Genomic DNA, 22,926 nt, shown 5'->3' with positions numbered 1-22,926 from the left:
AACTCAATTTTATTAATGTCTCATTATATTTAGAACTTAGTAGATAAAAGTTGACCTACATTGTACATCTCTAATTTCACAAGACTACACAATATGAAGGGTTGTTTTGCTCTCTATCCAGCTAAATAAGGAGGCGGCGGTCTGCTGTCGTTGGCATAGTTATCAATGCTTGAGTATCTACTCGATATTTGATAACATTGATGGCAACGGTAAACACTTGTGGCCAAGTTGTAAAGCTGTCATGTTTATTCACTAATAAAAAGTTAATAATAACTTAAATTTTACAAATATCACTATTTACTCTGTTAAAGTATTTGTCAGTCAAAATATAATTCTTACTTTTTAAATGCAAACACAATTAATTTCATGCTAAAATAAACAAGTTCTTAATTATTTCATTTAAATATTACTATCATAAATATGAATTAAAAACTATTTTACTATTTTGAAAATAAGAGCGGTATTCAACTACAATGACTGCCTTGACCCTCCTGCAGTGCAGGGTCTGATTCATTTACTCTATGGTTTACTGAGTAGCTTTATGTCTTGAATGAGTGTACAACTCCAAATTGCCTATATTATACTGTGCACCGAGAGATGTTGACTTTATTCTATGAACCAAAGGTTACAGACAAGTTTTAACCCTTGAAGTCACTTGTAAAGCACTTTCAACCATGTGATAATTAAAAACTCAAGCATTTTGAAGGTTTATATGCCAGAGCATACTGGAGACATGCATGTACCATACAAGTATTTGTATAGCAGCAATAGAAGATGCAATGCTGCCCGTTATCCTCCGTTGTTGCATATTCAGGATTGGTTCAAAGGCTATCAGAGTTTAGGATATTTAAAAACACGTGTAAACCATAATAAAAGCAGACAATATACTTTGAAATAGAAATTCTGCTCCTCTATAATAAGCTATGATAATCTAAATGTAAACCATTAAACTGAATGTGTTTAAATTATGTTGCAAGTTTCATAACATCTATAAGTAGAAATATTAGGGAATGAAAGTTTTTGACGCCTTTCTCACTTTCCATGTAATTGTAGGGTATTCACTATAAAACTGGTATTGATTTTAGCATTTTCAAATGCTTGTTATTTTGATGCTAAGAAAATCAGAAAAATGTTTCCTTTTTAGAATGATATGATTCCACTATTATTGAGGCCAAAAAGAAAGAAAAACAAAACCTACTTGAAAAACTCTTCAGCGGCAGGAATCCTTGTTTTTTCACTAGCATTCTTTTCTGCTGCAAGGGTGTTGTTGAACTCTACTATGATCTCTTCAGCGGCGACCACAGTAGCATTATAACACTTTCGATAGAGGTAAATTGCTCCAGTAGAGGTTCCATTGTCGTATCTCTCACATGCCTTCTCTTCAGAGCTATCGAAGCAATCTGCAACACAGCAACTACCATCTTCTTATCATATTAATAAATAGAGTGTGATCAGACTAGTCACTTGTCACCTGTCACTTGTCACCTGTCACTTGTCACCTGTCATTTGTCATCTGTCCCTTGTCGCCTGACACTTTATTAGAAAAAAGATGTCAGGGTGTTAAAGTTTTAAAGATGAGCATACACAAATTTTTTTGTTTATTTTATCAGAAATTATCGGTATTTCTTTAACATTGGCGATTATTTTGGTGTTTGAGGTGATCTGATTGTCAGGGTGTTTCCAGATCAAAATCGATAAAGCTCGGTCCCATTTAAAACGTTCAGAAGAAAAATACATGCAAAATAATGTCATTAGTTGTTATTATTGCATTAGTTGATATCGGCTATTGTGTTCAAGTGGATGCATTATCCGTCTCTATTATGATGGTCTATTTGCGAATATACACGTCATAATCGCACTTTTGGTTGATCTGAACATTTTAATAACAATCAAGTTTTATCAATTTTAATTTTGAAACATCTCGGCATTCAAATCACCTCAAACATCTAAAACATCTAAAACAATCTCAAATGATAGAAAAATTGCGATAATTTCTGATAAAATCTACAAACATTTTGTCAGTTCCTCCATCTCTAAAGCGGAGAACTAGTTTCATGAGCATGTTTGGGCAGAAGCTTTTTAGTCAATCAAACAGGAAGGAAAAAGGAAATTGCTAAAAAATTTGCATTTCCTTTGGTTTTATACAATGTCATTACATTATTTTAAAAACAGCCAACAGCAAATTTTTATTAGACTAAAATCATAAACTATCGTCATGTAAAACCTATGATGGAATAAAAATGAAATGAGAAACATGATTGGTGGTTTAGTGATATAGCTATAATTAGGCCATATGTTATGTTAGTTTCAGTATTTCTGTAAGCCTATTAAAAAGCTATTTGAAATATACATACTGTCTGTGTTCCAGAGATTGTTGCAGCCAACCCATGGAAGGAATGCTTGGAAAGATGAGAACATGTAGTACAGGGACCACATGATGATCACATTGTAGTAGAGAGAGGTAAAGAATGATATAGATATCATGCCAACACCCAGGCCTACAACCAGAAACATAATGGTAAGTTATTTGTTGAATTGATTTACTAGTATTCCATCTGTCATCAGTGTCTCTTAAGACGTGGTTGAGGCATCGGTCCATTCTATCAAAAATAGATTAAACTAGCTGAATGTCAGGCCTGCATAGATTATAGAATGAATACCTACTGCATTCGAGTAAATTACCTGGAACTAAATCTTTACTATAATCTTTACTAAAACAATACCCACGTTTTGGGCCAGTTTAATAATAGTTACACGTATAAGTCAAAAATGCTAGTTATTAACCCCAACTTCAAGTGTGAGTATCTTAACCAATGGAATGACTATTTGCCTGTTCAATGATTATTCCATGTAGCTTAAACCATAACCATAACCAGACACGTTGATTCTGATTTTGTACTCAAAATAAAGATTAGGCCACTAACTTTCAGAGTAATGAAGGCTTTTTACAGCGTTTTAATATCGGTCTCGAAAACAACACGATCGGCACAACAAGCTCCGCCCATAAATATGTGACATAACCTAGCTTTCTAGGAACAGAAGTTACGTCGGGGTGTTTAGACCGATTTAGAATAATAGATATGGGTGTTTTTTAAAATCCACTAATATCTAAATTCAGCCTTAAAAATAATCTCAGTCTTTTCTGAAAGGTAGATAAGCTATTTAACATTGCATATTTAAAAAAGCGCGATAACAACGCTAGCTTGTGACAAAACCGCGCTTTTTGAGCTCATTTTTCTTGGTGTTCATCCTATTTAAACATCATTTAACAAGCTACGAGCAATTTTAAATAGTTTATATACCTTTCATACAAAACTGAAATTATTTTACAGGCTGGATTTAGATAATAATGGGTTTTAAGACACCCATCTCTATTATTCTAAATCAGACTAAACATTCCTAACTTCCGTTCCTGAAAAAGCTAGGTTTCGTCACATATTTATGGGCGGAGCTGTAATGCCAATTGTGTTGTTTTCGAAACAGATATTGAAACGCTTTAAAAGAGCCTAAATGACTTTGAAGGTTAGTGGACCATTCTTTATTTTGAGTACAAAATCAGAATCAGCGTGGCTGATTTACCTAGAAAATACGATAAAAGTTATATGTGACAGTTATGGTTTAATGATTAAGTTCCAGCCCTAGATCAGGAGGTCCTGAGATCAATTCAGTGCCATGTGATTTTTGCTGTAACTGGACACAGGGTTTAACAAAAAAACAATCACTGAGAAATATATAGATAGATTAAACCAAAAAGTTCATAATAGTTTCTTGTGGATTGTCATGAGCAAATGAATATACTACTTACAACATTTATCATGGTGTCAAACCTAATCTAGTTTCTTGTAGATATGAACTAGCCAAATGTTGGCATTGCACGGAAAATAAAAAAGGTTTTTGTACAGAAAACTCACTTTAATCACTATATACAACATTTACCATTCTAACTTTCAAATGTACGCTTAGATGTACGGGTTGTATTTTATTGATTAGCCATTGGCATTAACCTCTCTGAATTTGGTTAAAGTGTAATAGCTTATAGTATTTTAATTGAAAGAGAAAATTCCACAGGCCAGATTATCATAGCAAGTTATTAACAAAGAATGTGTGATCCTTTGTCTACAACCAAGCCATATACAATGTAGATTTGAGTTGTCACTCATTTAATAATAATTCAGTCACGTGCTGTTGTTGCCATAACACCAGGTCATGAAAACACGGTGCATGATAATTGTTGCTTCCCTTTTATATTCCCATAAACAGCCTGAAGGTATATTCATGTTTCCTTGTTAGATCATTTATGGCAGTGAGACAAAAATACAAGCTACTCAACTATCTGATAGTGTTGAAGTACAATTGAGTAGTTCCTACAAGAGGACAGTGTATCATATACTTCTCAAAGACTAGATAAGATCTAGGAAAAACAAAAAGATTATAAAAATGTTTGCGCTGTGTATCATCAATAAATTTCACACTGAACTTAGGACAGTAGAGTTCTGTTGTACTCAACTAAACCCTATTTGTTACTGCCTAGTGGTTTAAATGCCTGCAAACAACAGTTTAAGATTTAAAAACTAAAAAATTGCACAAGTAGTCGAATAGGAACGTTTAAATTTGAGGTGCGCTTTTTCTGCCAAATCAATAATGCAGATTGGTTTGCTTTCCATTTCTAACAGGCTATCAACTAACAGCAGGTTAGTAAAGAAAGAACTGTGGAAATTTTGCATCACTTCGGTCCAGTTGAATTAGCTAATGGTCAAGGTACAAAACCACAAGCATATTTTATGACATTAGGGTGTCTTTGAAATCTATCAGGACTTGACCTAAATATGTTTGCTGCTGATAGGGTTTCTGCGTATTGTAGACAGCCAAAACCACATTCTGAGTTCAGGCATTTTTGGGCAAAAGATTCTAGTTTATCTCATCATCTCATGTTCTTCTTATTTGTGTGAACTGCAATAGTTGTGGTTGTTGTGACTGAAAAATATTTCCTTATCTACAAATTACGTCAATGGCTAAGTAAACTTGAGTGAACATTTGCTGAGAAACTTCTTTGTGGCAAAATATTGTCTGTGAGTGTTAAGTATTTGACAGTTTGGACTGTAGATAAATAGATAGTTTGGGCTGTAGATAAATAGATAGTTTGGGCTGTAGATAAATAGATAGTTTGGGCTGTAGATGAATAGATAGTTTGGGCTGTAGATAAATAGATAGTTTGGGCTGTAGATAAATAGATAGTTTGGGCTGTAGATAAATAGACAGTTTGGGCTGTAGATGAATAGATAGTTTGGGCTGTAGATAAATAGATAGTTTGGGCTGTAGATAAATAGATAGTTTGGGCTGTAGATAAATAGATAGTTTGGGCTGTAGATAAATAGATAGTTTGGGCTGTAGATAAATAGATAGTTTGGGCTGTAGATAAATAGACAGTTTGGGCTGTAGATGAATAGATAGTTTGGGCTGTAGATAAATAGATAGTTTGGGCTATAGATAAATAGATAGTTTGGGCTGTAGATAAATAGATAGTTTGGGCTGTAGATAAATAGATAGTTTGGGCTGTAGATAAATAGATAGTTTGGGCTGTAGATAAATAGATAGTTTGGGCTGTAGATAAATAGATAGTTTGGGCTGTAGATAAATAGATAGTTTGGGCTGTAGATAAATAAATAGTTTGGGCTGTAGATAAATAGATAGTTTGGGCTGTAGATAAATAGATAGTTTGGGCTGTAGATAAATAGGTAGTTTGGGCTGTAGATAAATAGATAGTTTGGGCTGTAGATAAATAGATAGTTTGGGCTGTAGATAAATAGACAGTTTGGGCTGTAGATAAATAGACAGTTTGGGCTGTAGATAAATAGACAGATTGGGCTGTAGATAAATAGATAGTTTGGGCTGTAGATAAATACCGTATATACTCAATTATAAGACGCACTTTTTTGACTTGAAAATCAGCCTACATTTCACCTGCGTCTTATAATCGCAACATACCACGAGGGGCCATGTGTTTCTATGAAGCAGCACCGATTATCAGGCCACTGCTATACCGTATACCATGTACACGAGAGGGGACGGACACTCGGTAGACGGAAGACAATCGCTGCGATTTTAAATGTTTTTAACTCCACTTATTGCTCGCAAAAATGTCTTCAGTCAACAAACGTAAGATGATGCGCCGATGAGCAAAAAGCGCCGATGATCGAAAAATCCTTCAATGAATGTTCTATCAGTAACAACCTCGACGGAACAGAAGACGACATCCTCTAGACTGATCAAGTGAACGACACAAATGAAGACACTGATGACGAAAATGAAATCTATGACGATGTACTCACCGAGGAACAAGCCAAGAAACTCCTTGAAAATTCATCTGATGAAGAAGAATTCCACGGCATTTGAAAATAAACGTTTGTCACTTTATTATGTATACAATTACTTGTAAAAATTGCAATGAATTTCATATTTCTATGTCTGAGTGAGGTGATAAATAAATGGAATTATTTCACGTTTTCGTAGCTTTTTATTATTGAGTCAAACGGACGCCTTTATAAGGAAGATTAAGAATGATTGCTCACTTCCAAGATAGTCACGTGACTGACAAGAAAATAACAACCAGATTCATTTTCAAAAGATTTATTCATGACAAACAAAAACAGCACAAAAAACAGCGCATGTGAAAAGATTTATTGATTCCAATTACGGTACAAAATTGATTGCCGGCAGACTTCAGTTGAATGTACTCTAGCGTTAAAACTTACCTGTCAGTCAACTGAGCCCTCAAAGTGAGAAAACAATCGATTGATCGTGCGAAAATTTCACTTGTGAAAAAATCAATTGAAGTGCGTCCTATACTTGAATTACCCTTTATTCTCAATAATTGGCTGAAATTTATGCTGCGTCTTATACTAGGGTGCGTCCTATAATTGAGTATATACGGTAGATAGTTTGGGCTGTAGATAAATAGATTGTTCACTTTATTTACACTGGTCAATGCTGTTTAAATTAAATTGGATCATGAGACAAAAACAACAAATAATAACTTGGATTATTTGTATTAAAAGAAAACGATTTTTTTCATAGCGTTGTTCTATAAAGTACATGTAAATTGGTGAAGTGTTGATGTATTTGTGTTTCTGTTTGAAAGATCATTTAATACATCTCTAGGTCTCCCTGTTTTAGAGTGGAGAAATTACCCTTAACTATTTCTAGCCTTGCTTCATCCAAAAAAATATTCTTGTTAAACATCAAAATCTTTTTTAGTTTGGGGTCGAGTATCTATATTTATAAATCCCACTTTATCATTACATGTGTGTCTGTCTGTTCGTCTGTGTAAACACTAAGCATTTTTATGTTTGGATCAATTTCATCTAAACTTTATATGCATATGCTCTCTGCTTTCTGCCCGGTTGCTAAAATATTTGGCTTCAAGACTCCATCTGGTTGCTGAGAACCAGCTTTTTAAACACCCACATGTGGACTATCTTAAACACCCACATGTGGACTATCTTAAACAACCACATGTGGACTATCTTAAACACCCACATGTGGACTATCTTAAACAACCACATGTGGACTATCTTAAACAACCACATGTGGACTATCTTAAACACCCGCATGTGGACTATCTTAAACACCCACATGTGGACTATCTTAAACACCCACATGTGGACTATCTTAAACACCCACATGTGGACTATCTTAAACACCCACATGTGGACTATCTTAAACACCCACATGTGGACTATCTTAAACACCCACATGTGGACTATCTTAAACAACCACATGTGGACTATCTTAAACACCCACATGTGGACTATCTTAAACAACCACATGTGGACTATCTTAAACAACCACATGTGGACTATCTTAAACAACCACATGTGGACTATCTTAAACACCCACATGTGGACTATCTTAAACACCCACATGTGGACTATCTTAAACACCCACATGTGGACTATCTTAAACACCCACATGTGGACTATCTTAAACAACCACATGTGGACTATCCGAGTGAAAATGAAAATGAATTTTAGGCATTACCGGCCTTACTGATAGTTGTTAGTAAATTGAGTACAAAACAAACCTAACAAAACTACTACAATAAATCTAGTTTACCTTTTATTTTATAAATTTAGTTAACTTCGACCAGACATAGATTTTGCAGTCATAACAGAACTTGGTATATATACTATGAATCATAATACTATTTTTAAAATGTTGCTGAGCAATGCATTCAATACAGCTCATGATTACCTCTACATAATCTAAACACCAAGTTCAGTCATTCGGATTATTGCTCCTACTGTCATTGTGTCTAAAAAAACAAGCAAAACAGCCTTTAAATACACTACCAGCAGTAATAAGTGTAAGTTTGCATAGTGGTAACCTTACACACAGAAGCTACCAACTCTAGTTTACGGTAAACATGTTACAGAGTCAGCGCTGTGCAGGGTCAGTGCTTTACAAGGTCAGGACTCTAACTCATAACTCACTAACACATAACTCACTAACTCTAACTCATAACTCAGGACTCTAACTCATAAGGACTCTAAGCATAACTTGATCTTTCAAAATCATACTATCTGCTAAATCTAACTAAGGCTTACTGCGCTTGAGACTAGAAAAGGCTGTGATGCAAGGCTAAAAGCAGCATGTAATTTTTTATATATTTCAACCACGATGTCTAAATTGATGGCCTTATGCCCTGCAGCACTTTTACTGCTTAAATTATTATAAAAGTTGATTATTATTATTATAATAATTTTAATTATTAAAGTTACTTATCTTAATCTTAATTTTTTAATATTTGATTGCTTCATTAATTACTATTATTTATATGCATTTTCTTTTATCTTCACTTATGAAGTATTAACATCTTAGTAAGTGGTCAGTTAATTGAATCACCACTAAAATGAGATGCTGCCTTAAGGGGAGGATGAGAAAGTTTAATTGTCTATGTTGTCAGGTATGCCGGCACAGCTGACCTCATTGTCTTCATTATCTCAAGCCACAAATATTTTTTCCTAAATACAAATCAAAGGAAGGAAATAAAGTTGTCCGGCAACTGTTCATCCTGGTCTATAGTGGGGAAAGGCAATAAGATATTGACCACATAATGCTTTGATGCTGCTTACAGCACACACCGGGGAGAAACAGAGTTGACATGAGACAGGATTGACTCAAAAGTTAGTTTAGGTTATTATTTAATGTATTCCATTTATTTATTTTAATGTATCATTAATTGTCTGGTCATCATTTAATTGTTGTTGGCCAGGTGTTAATTAGTATAATATTTCTATATTATCGAACAAAGCCTCTCACAATTCATCATGCACCACAGCTACGACCGCATTATGTAGCACTTCATAGTAAGTTCTTTTAGAATTGTAACAGTTGTACAGAAAGGTAAGTCTTAACCCTTTAAACCATAATGGCCAGTATTGTGTGGGGTGTGTCAGAAACCCTAACGACCGAAATACCGTTTCTGAAAAACTGTTTTTAAGTAATAGCGTAAACCAATCAAAATATTTCTTACACAAGGCGTTAGAACGAATATTTCACTTTCATTTTTGAACGTTTTCAAATACCTTTATCAACTTCCTTCGTTATAATAACAACTTTATTGGGACGATAAGGCGAAAAAAATTGATATGGTTTGTTTGTTGGTATGTCATGGATGATTGGGAAGCAGATGAAAAACTATATGATACTAACCATAATTTTACAGATATTTTGAGTCATAAAACGTTGATTAATGTGTGTTCGATGAATAAGATGCTGCTGTAAACAATTTTTTAGAAGTTTTCAAAATCGTATGAATCTTTATGGTTTAAGTCGGAAGAACTGTGAAACACTTTTTTTCTATTTGTTAACATCTGCTGTGTGTTGCTGCACTTTTTTACCAAATATCATTAGATTATGAGCATATTAAAATATTTTTAATAACAGTTTCAAAACTTCCCATCGTTGGACATTTTGCCCAGGGATACTGACACGCATGGGTAAGGACAGCCAAGGTTCAAAGGATTAAGGGCAAGCCACACCTACTCTCAAGTGATAATTAGCAAAGGGTAAGTAGCACAAGAGGGTGACTGTTAAAAGATCACATTAGGTGGGCCTTTAGCCTATGACTGGACATAATTATCAGTGGTCGCGACTGTGTAGCCTGAGTACCTTATTTTTACAAAAGTTGCTGGTGTTTATCTTTTTTAATTGATAGAATGAGCAAAATAAAAAAGCATGTTTAGTAGTATTTACTGGCCATCATTTGTTTAAAAAGCATATTAGAGGAGTTATGCTATTTGTATTATTACTGCTGGCAGCTTTTGACATCAGCAGACTGAAACTCAGCCAAGTAGGAAGTTCCCCGTTTGAACTCAGTAAGGAACTTTTTGAATAAAGAACAAGCAATCGATAATTTGGCAGCTCTTTGTAACTGTTTAGCTATTAAATTTTGGTTTTGTATCTGACCTTTCACTAATGTGTTGCGGGATCTTTAGCCAACGTAGCTTTTTATTTTATTAGGAATATTATGAAGTTGTAAATTATGTATAAAAGCTGTTTCACCGAAACAGAAAATTCAAGGCCACTCGTCAAGTTCACATTCTCGCAGAGGTTTCAACAAATGACTCACGCATGACTCGTGTAAGGAAATGCATAGATATGCAAATGAGTAAATGCTTAGATATGTAAATGAGTAAATGCTTAGATATGTAAATTCATGTTGGTAGCTGGTAGCACTACTAATCTGCGAACAAAAACTTGCTTGGCACCCTTATGAGTTTATTGATTGATATTGTGTAGCTGTCCAATGAGCGATAACAAATGAATTTTGCACCACCCTTCAGCAGGAAGACACTATGATCAGGTTTTTATAAATATAAATATACTGCGTGATTAAAGTTTAAAAAGAATGGCTAGTGACTCTTTATATTCTCTGAAGTGAAAAGTACATATGAAATATGGGATAAAGGAAGTAGCTCCTTCAATAAAAAGTTTATCTGGTGTACAATACAATAAAAAGTTTATCTGGTGTACAATACAATACAATAAAAGGTTTATCTGGTGTACAATACAATACAATAAAAAGTTTATCTGGTGTACAATACAATAAAAAGTTTATCTGGTGTACAATACAATAAAAAGTTTATCTGGTGTACAATACAATACAATAAAAGGTTTATCTGGTGTACAATACAATACAATAAAAAGTTTATTTGGTGTACAATACAATAAAAAGTTTATCTGGTGTACAATACAATACAATAAAAGGTTTATCTGGTGTACAGTACAATACAATAAAAGGTTTATCTGGTGTACAATACAATACAATACAATAAAAGGTTTATCTGGTGTACAATACAATACAATAAAAGGTTTATCTGGTGTACAGTACAATACAATAAAAGGTTTATCTGGTGTACAATACAATACAATACAATAAAAGGTTTATCTGGTGTACAATACAATACAATAAAAGGTTTATCTGGTGTACAGTACAATAAAAAGTTTATCTGGTGTACAATACAATACAATAAAAGGTTTATCTGGTGTACAATACAATACAATAAAAGGTTTATCTGGTGTACAATACAATACAATAAAAGGTTTATCTGGTGTACAATACAATACAATAAAAGGTTTATTTGGGTATACAATACAATACAATAAAAGGTTTATTTGGGTGTACAATACAATACAATAAAAGGTTTATTTGGGTGTACAATACAATACAATAAAAGGTTTATTTGGGTGTACAATACAATACAATAAAAGGTTTATCTGGTGTACAATACAATACAATAAAAGGTTTATTTGGGTATACAATACAATACAATAAAAGGTTTATTTGGGTGTACAATACAATACAATAAAAGGTTTATTTGGGTGTACAATACAATACAATAAAAGGTTTATTTGGGTGTACAATACAATACAATAAAAGGTTTATCTGGTGTACAATACAATACAATAAAAGGTTTATTTGGGTATACAATACAATACAATAAAAGGTTTATTTGGGTGTACAATACAATACAATAAAAGGTTTATCTGGTGTACAATACAATACAATAAAAGGTTTATTTGGGTATACAATACAATACAATAAAAGGTTTATTTGGGTGTACAATACAATACAATAAAAGGTTTATTTGGGTGTACAATACAATACAATAAAAGGTTTATTTGGGTGTACAATACAATACAATAAAAGGTTTATCTGGTGTACAATACAATACAATAAAAGGTTTATTTGGGTATACAATACAATACAATAAAAGGTTTATTTGGGTGTACAATACAATACAATAAAAGGTTTATTTGGGTGTACAATACAATACAATAAAAGGTTTATCTGGTGTACAATACAATACAATAAAAGGTTTATTTGGGTGTACAATACAATACAATAAAAGGTTTATCTGGTGTACAATACAATACAATAAAAGGTTTATTTGGTGGCTAACTGCTGCTTTTTTCCCCTTTTTTTATTTATGTTTTATATTGTTGTATGGCCTAATTTGAAAAACATTTCTATTTTTGAAATGAAGTTATTGCCAATAAAGTAGACTACTGAATATATATACAAGGTTTTGTGGCTGATAGCATTTGGGCCGGGCACATGTTACAGCTGAATGATTACCTTTAAAAAGAGGTGCCAGCTCGAAGAGTTTGTTTGGTCCAACACCAGAGTATTGTCCTAGAATAACTTCCATGAAGAAGATGGGGAGTCCAGCAAAAACAAGCATGATGAAATAGGGAATAAGGAAGGCACCTGCAATAGATACACAATATCAAGGTAGTTGCATTAAATCAATTTCTCTGTTGAACATAATGCAGCATATGGGTGACATTAGGTGCTTCACCTACAATGAGCTGCTGTTATCAAACACACAATAAACTCCATTGTCACAAATGACAGAGACTATATAGCTGAACAAGTTATGATAAACAGTGGCTCATTGTTTACTATACATGTATATTACAATAGAGGTTGAGGTATTACGTAACCCAATAGGTCACAGTTGTAATTTGACAATTTTCCTTGCAAATGATAAGGTACTGTTTAATGTACCTGTAGTCTATGTATATATAATAACCTATGCGTGCATGTATTATTTTATAAGCCTATATCATTTACTCTTGCTACTGCATGTAATACTATTACTCATTCTGTGTACAAGTAATTGCTGTCTCATGGATTGCTGTCTCTGTGTTTCTTACCTAGTGGTTACGCCATTCGTTATGTCATTCGTTACGCCATTCGTTATGTTATACGTATTATTGTGTCTTTCGAATACAAGCGGTCTTGGTGTCAAGTTAGCTGGTGCACTATACAAGGATAAAAGTACTTATTACAGTACCAAATTACAGAGTTAATTTCTATTTTATGCAAAAATGTATTATTTTGTGTCGCTGTAAGTGTTTGTCGCTAGGAAGTCATCGGGAAACCTCTAAAATTACAGCCGTAAGCTTGCTATTGACCTGTTAATGCATTACTTGGACTTGAAATGCTGGTCATCATGGCTAATCACTGAAACAATCTTTAAAATAGCACAAATAATTATTTTGTTCAGTCTGATTATAATAAAATAATCTTTAAATTTTTTTTTTGAGTAACTTTTTGTTTGAAAATGAATTAATAGCATTGGTGAGCTTAATTTTTTCTGTTTGAACCAAACACATCATAATAGTCAGCATTTATACTGATAAAACTCAATCTGTCATTGTGTGTCTCTGTTAGACCGTTAGTCTGTTAGTCCGTTACTATGTTAGTCCGTTAGTCTGCATAAATGCTATGTTTTTCCATGTTTTTTGCCTACTTTACACAACACACACAACACACACAACACACACAACACACACAACACACTCAAAAGTTAGCCTTAGAAATGAGTGTTTCCGCTCAACGCTATGTCAACTTTTTCTTGAAGTTTTAAGTTTAATTCAAATTCATTCAAAGATGTTTAATATTGTGTAAAGTGTTAAACATACATCGTTTAATATTTGACACAATATTAAACAACTATTTTTCTCCTGAAAATAGTTGTTCTTAAAGACAGTCACTTTGGATAGAATTATGAATAATGGTTTTAGAACTTAACAAGATCAAGTGACAATTTTATTATTTTGCATTAATTTTTGGTTGACCAAGAAGTTCCAAATGCTTCCTAAACTGAAGGACTAGCATAAATTCGTGTTTACGTGTGTCAGCTAACAGCTACTAGCGATTTTTTCATGCAAATGTTTATCAAATCTGGAGTTGTGCACTCTTCAATAGACTTGAAAATTCTCCAGCTTACAAATTATTATCTTATCAGAAAGTTAGTGACTCTTTCATTATAAATCATTTACAGAAGTCATTGCAGAGTCTGATATTAACTTAGAGCAATGGCAGCTATCTAAATGTAGTTATTATTCACAAAAAAGGTTTGCAAAGCTCATAATATGTTAGCTGTAAAATGAATTACTCTATATTTACATATGTGGATGGAAGCCACTAAGGGTTTATATTTGTTTACAAGGTGTTACGTGTACATCATAGATGCAATTAGATAAATGTTTTATAATAGAGTTGCCCCGATATTAATATCGGAATCGGTATCGGTGCCGATATGGGTACCGATATGAGTATGCCGATTAGTATCTGAATCGGTATCGGCCGATCTTTTCTTTAAAATCGGAAACTTCAGATACTTTTTACATGTCAACTATTTAGCAAAAAATCGTATTTTAGCCTGCTACACTAATAACAAATCATCAGCTGCAAGTTCCTTCTTTTTACCTAATGAATTCCGAGCCTGTCACACAATCTATTTCATGTCTATAGCCTAATAAACATCCACACAGCTGAAGAATATTTTGGCTTTAGTCAGGACGTAATCACAAAGTGCGGTATTTCCCAATTACAGCCATATGATTTATTGCAGCCAATCACGAACAAAAGACCAATCATGAGAAACATGAATGCGGTGTAATGTTTCCATTTACTAGCATTACGAAAGTAATTTGAGCAGCCGATGCATAAACCCATAAAGTTATCTATCTGTCTCTTGATCCTGACTATATGATGTATCGTTTCTATCACATAAATTAACCTCAGTGGCTTATCGGTATTTAGCCTGTCCTCCGTCATCTGTGGCAAGTGAGCCTTCAGTACTACTGGCTACATCGATAGTGATAGAAGATAAAGACGTCTCACTGAGATAATTGAATCACTAACGGTAATTAAACGAAACATTTATTTGCTCTAAACAGTACAGGCGCAGCAGTTTGTTCAGCAGTAGAAGAAAGACTTAATTATCACAGATAAAGCTGTACCACTAACAGTAATTACAGAATAAAAAGTAATAGACTTATTTGTAAAGCAAAGCGTATTTTTTGTTTTTCAAAACTATTAGCAGTAGCCTGCCTGAAGTATGAACAGTTATAACTCACAGCCAAAGTTACCTGGATTCTACGTGTTCAGAAATATAATAGCACTTTTCACTTAACAGCTACTGTGAATGCTGTCTGCAGTCAGCTGAGCTAGCTGACAGGACAGAACCAAACATAAAAAGTTGTTGTTTCTTAAAGACATGAAAAGCTGGTTTTAAATTCCAAATGATTACTCTGGTAATTAGCTATCATTGCTGAGCCAGTTAGTTGATATGTTTTACTGGCCAACTTTGGTAAAAAGCAATGAATTTTTTCTGCTTGTGGCTCTGATGACGAGATGTGGTTTACCATGAATATGCAGCAATCAATCGGGTAGTCAAAAACAAGAGCTAATGACCATATTTAGGTTGTTTTGTAAATGCCCACATTAATGAAAACGTTGAATAGAGTGCATATCGATTACAAAACTGCTTTTCTAATTTTGATGAATGTATTAGAATGGCAGCATTTTGACAAATAACATAAACATTTCGCCCTGATGAGTTTGATTGGTGGCCTGATTTGACAGGACACAGAAATAATACAAGGAAGTGAACGTCATAGATTATTTCCTGCTGCACCGGTAAACAAATATTGCTATTTGCTCTGGCTCTACTTTGTGATGTCACAAACATGATGCCATGTTGATTTGGTATGAGCATGTTTGCGGTCAGTGTGCGGTCAGTGTGCTGTCGCTAAAGTGCTCTGGCAGAATGCTGCCTGTTAGATCATGTTTTTTCAATAACTAAATCTGTGATTACAAAGAGTTATCTCGCATTTGCTAAAATAAGCCTTAAAATTCATGAGCCTAGTTCTATTTCTTACTTAAAAGGAAACAGCTACACGTAGTAAAACTTTTGTAAAAAAGACACTGAAATACATAATGATATCTTGCAGGCAGAGCAGTAAGTGAATGACCTTGATAAAACAGCTACTTTTGTCGTCTTAAAGAAAAAAAACTTGTATCTTGTGTTAATGTAAAAATCTGTGTATGACGGGAATGCTGCTACCATCAGAGCGTATCTAAACTATTTGAAATTACATTGGCGACTTTTTTACGTTGCCTTATGAAATAGGCAGTTGAATCGTAAACAATAGAAATATTAGGTGACTGTATTTGTCATGAGTTCCTGAATGAAAGAAAGAAGCTCAAGTAACCAAGGTACACATAAAGCCCGCGTCTCAGATATCTTTCATTCCTTCACATAGCACATAGCTAGAGAACACATCGAGTCTAGTTAAGGTGGTCAATTCATAACTATGGAGATGCCCGCATTCATTTTTTTCAAGTGACATTAAATTTAACTGTTTTCTTGAATCCCCTTGATTATTATTATTTTATTACGTTAGCAATCGTACCTGTTGGAATTTTTAACAAAGACATAGCTTGAATTTATATCCTTGACCAACACTTTATGGGTGAAGATAAAGACAAAAGTTTCTATGCATGATCCCCCTAAAGCTTAAATGTCCTTGCAAAGTTCATCAACTTGATTTTCAAAGCACTGCGCTGGCTAAGGGTTGTACTTATTCTCAAAGGCTCTAGATTTCTGACTTAACATTGCGTGCAGAGAATTGGGTTTAGAGGATCAATGACATACAGACTTTAGTCAGCTTGCTTGTTTCCATAGAAACCTTCCTTTTTGTGTCACAGTATTTAAAAGCAAATATTAATCATTTGTGTAGATGAGATGTTGTCAGTTGTCATTGTTATGTTTTAGTAGCTGAAGGAAAATTACATTTAGATGCTAGACTAGCTGGGCTTACACTGTTGAACAAGTTAAATTTATGTATGTATATGATGTATGTATGTTATGTACGTTTGTCATGTATGTAGGCCTATTTTATATACGTATGTTATGTACATATGTCATGTATGTAGACTATGTTATGTATGTGTGTTATGTATGTATGTTATGTATATATGTTATGTATGTATGTTATGTACGTATTTTATGTATATTATGTACGTATCAAATGTACATATGTTATGTATATTATGTATGTAGGGCTATGTTATGTACATATGTTATGTATGTACGTTAGGTACGTATGTTATTACGTAGGCCTATGTTATGTATATTATGTATGTATGTTATGTATGTATGTTATGTACGTATGTTATGCACATATTTCATGTACGTATGTTATGTATATGTTATGTTTGTATATTATGTATGCATTCTATGTATATGTTATGCATATATGTTATGCACATGTGTTATTTTCTTTTGTTATGTTCATATGTTATGTATGTATGTTACGTACATTTAAAATTAGTCAAAGAAACTTCATACATTCACTTAATACAGACTTCAAACTAGGAATGAACTTGTGGCTTTCTCAAGTTTGTCACACACTCTAGCAGCTGATCAGTGCAGGAATGCAAAACAGTTTGATGGTGAAGATCTAAGAGGTGGTTGGTAAGCTTTTACATTTTAGTGGCAGAGAATGATGAGCTAGCAATGATTTTTGTTCCACAGCTAAACTTAAACTTGGCATCTGGTTTTTAACTTTTTTACTACCCCAGAACTTTGCATCAGTAGAAACAGCTGATCCATGGCTAAATTTCATGCTATAACTGCTATGCTGTCAATCAAATCTCAAGAAAATTCGTTTTGTTGCATTTGTATGTGGGACCTAACAGTATTCCAGAACTCTAAAACGCTAGAAAATAAGTTCATTTTATGGGCAGTTACAACTTGTTTGATAACAAAGGAAAAAAGTAATTTAACTTTATATAACATTTGATATCTAACTGGCATGCTAAGTTGAGGATTTAGTATACAACTGGGATGGTAAGTTGTTGGTTTAATGATTAAGGGATCTGTAGCCCAAACCCCAAACCCCCCCCCTATCGCTTCATACCGATGGGCCATGATCAACGATAATGTAAACTTATCTTGTGGGCCGGATATCATTACATAGTGGGCTTGGCTCGGGCCGTGAGTTTGACACCTGTGACTTAAGCCTGGTTCCCATATCGATTGCGAGACTCCGGCGGTAACATGCGCAGCAAAACGCTTGCTACGCTAGGCTCGGCGGCATCTGTTCACATAAAAGCCACATCGTTAATAATATCGTAAACATAATTGCGTAATCAAATAAACTGTTCGCTCGCCATGCCGTTCCTATAATGGTGACCTTAAAGGGGTGGTCACGCGAGCGCCGAACCGAACTGAATGACGCAAAACGACGTCGCTCTCAGCTGTAAAAAGTTCAGACGAAAACATTTTTGGCCGAAACGAACCATTTCGGTCCTGCTCAAAATTTCGTGGCCAAAATAAATAAAGAGAATGGTTGTGATTTTCTCTCGTGTGGAATATAAGTAATGTGTCATATTCCTCCTGATGAAGTATCGTTGACTGATTTATTTATGTAAAACCACAGTACTTTGATAAAGACTGTTTTTGTTTGTTATGTACTCAGCATAGAAAAACATTCATATGTTAATAAAAAAAATATAATTATGTTGATGGGAAGGGTTGGCAAAATCTTTGTATCGACTGATTTATTTTGAGCAGCTGAACGATCTTCTGATAAATCTGCTGTGTAATTATAATTTATAATTGTTTCTCAAAGTTTTTTGTTTACAATAGAAATATTCAACTCAAATACATAAAAACTACTAATGAAACCGTGTCCTGTCTCTATACGTATGGTATCTAGGAAGCAAAGTGACTTCGGATGCCGTATGACATGTGCCACAAACTGAACCAGCCTCCGAACCGATCCTACATCGGTTCGGCGCTCGTGTGACCACGCCTTTACCCGTACAGTGCATTTCAGGAAGATTTTACCTGCGACCTTTTGCGAAATTTGAACAGCGCTAATCAGTTGCGTTGTCGCCGGCAACTACCGGCGGTCCTCGGCGGTACCGGGCGCATACGTTCCCATTTCACCGCTAATAGCCTGCGGTGCTGTCTCCGGTGCTTTGCGACGTATATGGGAACCAGGCCTTACAGAAAGGCTTAGGTCAATAGCAAACAGGGCACTTATTTTATGAATAATTGTATTTGACCAGCATATTATTATAATACTAAACAGAGGTCTGTTCGAGAGCTTGCTGTTTAATAGAGGGGGACTATGCAAAGCCTTAGTTCAGGAATGCCAATGTGCCTTGTCAACCTCTGAGGTAAAATAAGTCAAAATAGGTCAGTGGCTTAGAGCACATTCTGCGGACATTTTCATTAACCAATAATCGGTTGTTACAAACCTCCTCCATTCCTCCAGCACATCCAAGGAAACCTCCAAACATTGCCGAGTCCAACGGCGTAACCAAGAGCTGAGAGTACAAACTCTGCCTTGCTTCCCCATTTTCCTCTTTCCAAGGCCTTTTCTTCGCCATCAGCATTTCGTGCTCGCTCCGCTTTGTTCTCCTGCAAGTTGTGTCATTATTATCAACTAGAACGTTAAAAGTAAACTTATACAAAATTTTAGATTTTATTAGAAAGTATTTAGATTTTTCTATCATTTTCAATTGTTTTTGATGTTTGGGGTGATCTGACTGTCAGGATGTTTTAAGATCAAAATTGACAAAACTTGACAGCAGTTAAAACGCTCAGATTAAGCGAAAGTGCGATTATGACATCTATAGTTGTAAAGAGACCGACAGAATAGAGACGTGTAACTCTGCAACTTGAACACAATAGCTGATATCAACTATAGCAATGATAGCAGCTAGTGATGTCATTTTGCATGTTTTTTTTTTAGTGTTTTAACCGCAATCAAGTTTTGCCAATTTTAATCTTGAAATACCCTTACAGTTACACCATCTCACATATCAAAAACAATCGCAAAGGATAAAAAACTACCGATATTTTTTGTATCGACACTAAAATTTTGTGCAAGCTCATCTTTAAAACTTCAGACATTACAAGCTAAAACACCTGAAAAACATTTCAATACCTGAGAAACATGTAGTTTTGGCTACACAATTCTTAAGGCCGGTACACGCTTTTTTATAATATGTTGGTGTTCATCCCGCACTACATCGGTGATCATCTGCGATAAAATTAAACATTTTTAAAAATATCACAACTTTATCCGCATTTACATCAGCCAAATAGTCTTCGACATACTGTTTTCGTTACACAATGCGGTCGATAAAACAATGATACACTAGTCCCGCAGCAACTATCTATCATAAGGGAAAATATCAATTAAGCAAGTCGCAACAGCCAATCACTATCAGTGGTGCACATTGCACAGACGATCGTCGATGCTCGGCAAAATATCAAGAAAGTTTGTCAGCTGCAATGTTTCCCAACATATCTGAGTTGCCTCGACGATTCTTTCGGTTTACAGTGCATATAGTTGAAGAATAATCGTTGATTGGACAACTCCAACATACAGTGTGAACCAGCCTTTAGGGGAGGCATGAGCAAGACATGTTGTAAACTCATTCTACACATAGGAGAGATCTATTGTAAGATTTGATAGAAATCAGCGTTTGGTATCTCTATGTTTCCATGACAGGCGTCATGCGGATTTGGAGTTGTGTTATCGTGCGAATTAAGCGTTTCTATGGACATTCGCATGATGCGGGTTTACTCTCTGGCACCTTGTTGAAAGAAGGGAAAGAATTGTGTGCTATAAGCTAAGAACTAGCGACGCCGTTAGCGATGCAAACACGTGAAACTCGATTGAGAAAAGACCACGGAAGTATTGAAAATGTTTAAAATTGAATAGCTGGGGCGGTATTTTAATGCGAATCATTCGCAAGTGCTGTTTCTATTATTCGCAAGCATGATGGGTTCGATAAAGGCCCATGCATACTATCGCTCAAATCAGCGTTTAGCTGTAGGATGGACTACAACGATTAGCTGTTTTTACGTCATCACCAACGATAAGGTGTACACGTTATGAGCGATGAGCTGTAGGTGATCGCCAACCAACAACCAATTAGAAATTACGAAATTGCATTAGTGATATTGCGGGTCCTTTAGTTATCTTTTAATTATCTGATTATGCAGTTCATCACGAGAGCGTAGTTCGCCATGCTTACGAATATGAGTTGGCACCAATCTTCACAACTGTGGAAATTGCATCCGATGTGGCCAACAAACAACCATTCAAGATGCTAACAGTTGCAGTCATTGGTGTCAAAGTTCAACATGTTGAAAGTCCATCGCATCGTATTCGTATCTTAGCAACGATTACGGTGGCCGCTCATCGCAAAATGACGTCATAGCAACCCATTGTTGCGGTCAATCGCACAGCTAATCGTCGACTTGAGCGATAGTGTGTACGGGCCTTTAAATTTTGCGAATCGAATCGCAACTCGCTTAGCTCACGAATTAATGCTGTTTCCGTGATGGTTTGGCTTAAATTTGCTGATCACGCGTGTAATGGAAACAGAGCGTTACATCAGCGTTACATCAGCGGTAAGGCTGGTATTGCCGGTGCTTTTATTCATGCCTATCAAATAACTTACAGGATGCGTGTAGATTTTCAAGACAACTTGCTCCACCTCATTCGCCACAACAATTCATGAACTAGGTTCATTGAGGGTAATTGTCCTTAATGCGTGCAACAGGTGCTTGTTTAAGAGGCTGGTTCTCAAAAACCAGACAGAGTTTTGAAACCAAATAGTTTTGTCAACCTGGGGAAAGGTGTAAATCATCCGTGTGCAAAGTTTGGACAAAATTGCAGTGTTTAAAAAATTAGGTAGTTTTTTCATAGTATAGTAACGGATTGATTGTTACTTAGTTGTTTTATATAGGAAATGGTGCCTTGAGATGCGAGTAAATTGACATACGAGCTCAGTCCCAAAATGCATTAAATTCATGTCAGGATATGACAGTAGATACTAAGTGTTATTGACATACTATTATAAAGGAATAAAGTGGAACAGAGAGTAGTAGAGCGGTAAATAAGTAAACAGTAAACATGAATGTAAACAAGCTGTTGCAAAAAGAGAATGAATCATCCGGCAGCACAAATAAGCTGTTTTTACTAAACAACAATCACATTGAAGAGGTCAATTGGAAGTTTTAAATATGTTGAAAAATTTCATTACTCACAAAAAGTAATAGAGGAAAAATCCGAGACATTATACATTCACTAGCTTTACAACTTTTGCAGTCTAGGACAGAGTTTAGGACAGCAGGGAAATACCTGCCAATCCTTATCTGAAGCTGCCTACCAAGCACCGCTCCTTGCTAACTATCTAGCACAACACATTTTGGTGCTATTTGACAGCTGGGCTGACAAGCTGGTTAAGTAATTTACAGAACACGATGCAACAGAGAGGAATTGCAGGAGTACATAAGATTCCAATGTTCGTGCACACTATAAAATTCCTGCCAATTCAATAGGCATGATTCAATCCTAATAGACAATACTTTATTGTTCAACCTACAGTTTATGGCAGTTAAAGGTATTTCACTAGTTTAAGCAAGTACAAAGTGTTAGTCAAATGCTGTACTACTGTTAAAGTTAGGAGCAATCACCGTGTGAACGAGTCCAACTCCTTGTAATTTAAAAAGAAGGGGAGGGCGGCAGCATTAA

At 34.9% G+C, this 22,926-nt stretch overlaps 1 protein-coding gene across 1 annotated transcript in view; it reads right to left on the bottom strand.

Annotated features, from left to right (window-relative positions):
* LOC137393669 (sodium- and chloride-dependent GABA transporter 1-like) overlaps positions 1–22,926 on the bottom strand; it is a 42,540-nt gene that overhangs the window by 18,896 nt on the left and 718 nt on the right. Inside the window, exons 2-5 of the mRNA XM_068080312.1 lie at positions 19,631–19,793; positions 12,641–12,772; positions 2,355–2,498; positions 1,199–1,400 (exon numbers count right to left, since the gene is read on the bottom strand). Coding sequence (XP_067936413.1) covers positions 1,199–1,400; positions 2,355–2,498; positions 12,641–12,772; positions 19,631–19,793 — 641 coding nt within the window. The remainder of the gene's footprint in view (positions 1–1,198; positions 1,401–2,354; positions 2,499–12,640; positions 12,773–19,630; positions 19,794–22,926) is intronic.

Source organism: Watersipora subatra, chromosome 1 (assembly GCF_963576615.1).
Source record: "Watersipora subatra chromosome 1, tzWatSuba1.1, whole genome shotgun sequence".
Lineage (NCBI taxonomy): Eukaryota > Metazoa > Bryozoa > Gymnolaemata > Cheilostomatida > Watersiporidae > Watersipora > Watersipora subatra.
The sequence above is the reverse complement of the archived record's forward strand: the minus strand, read 5'-3'. Positions and strand labels throughout refer to the sequence as shown.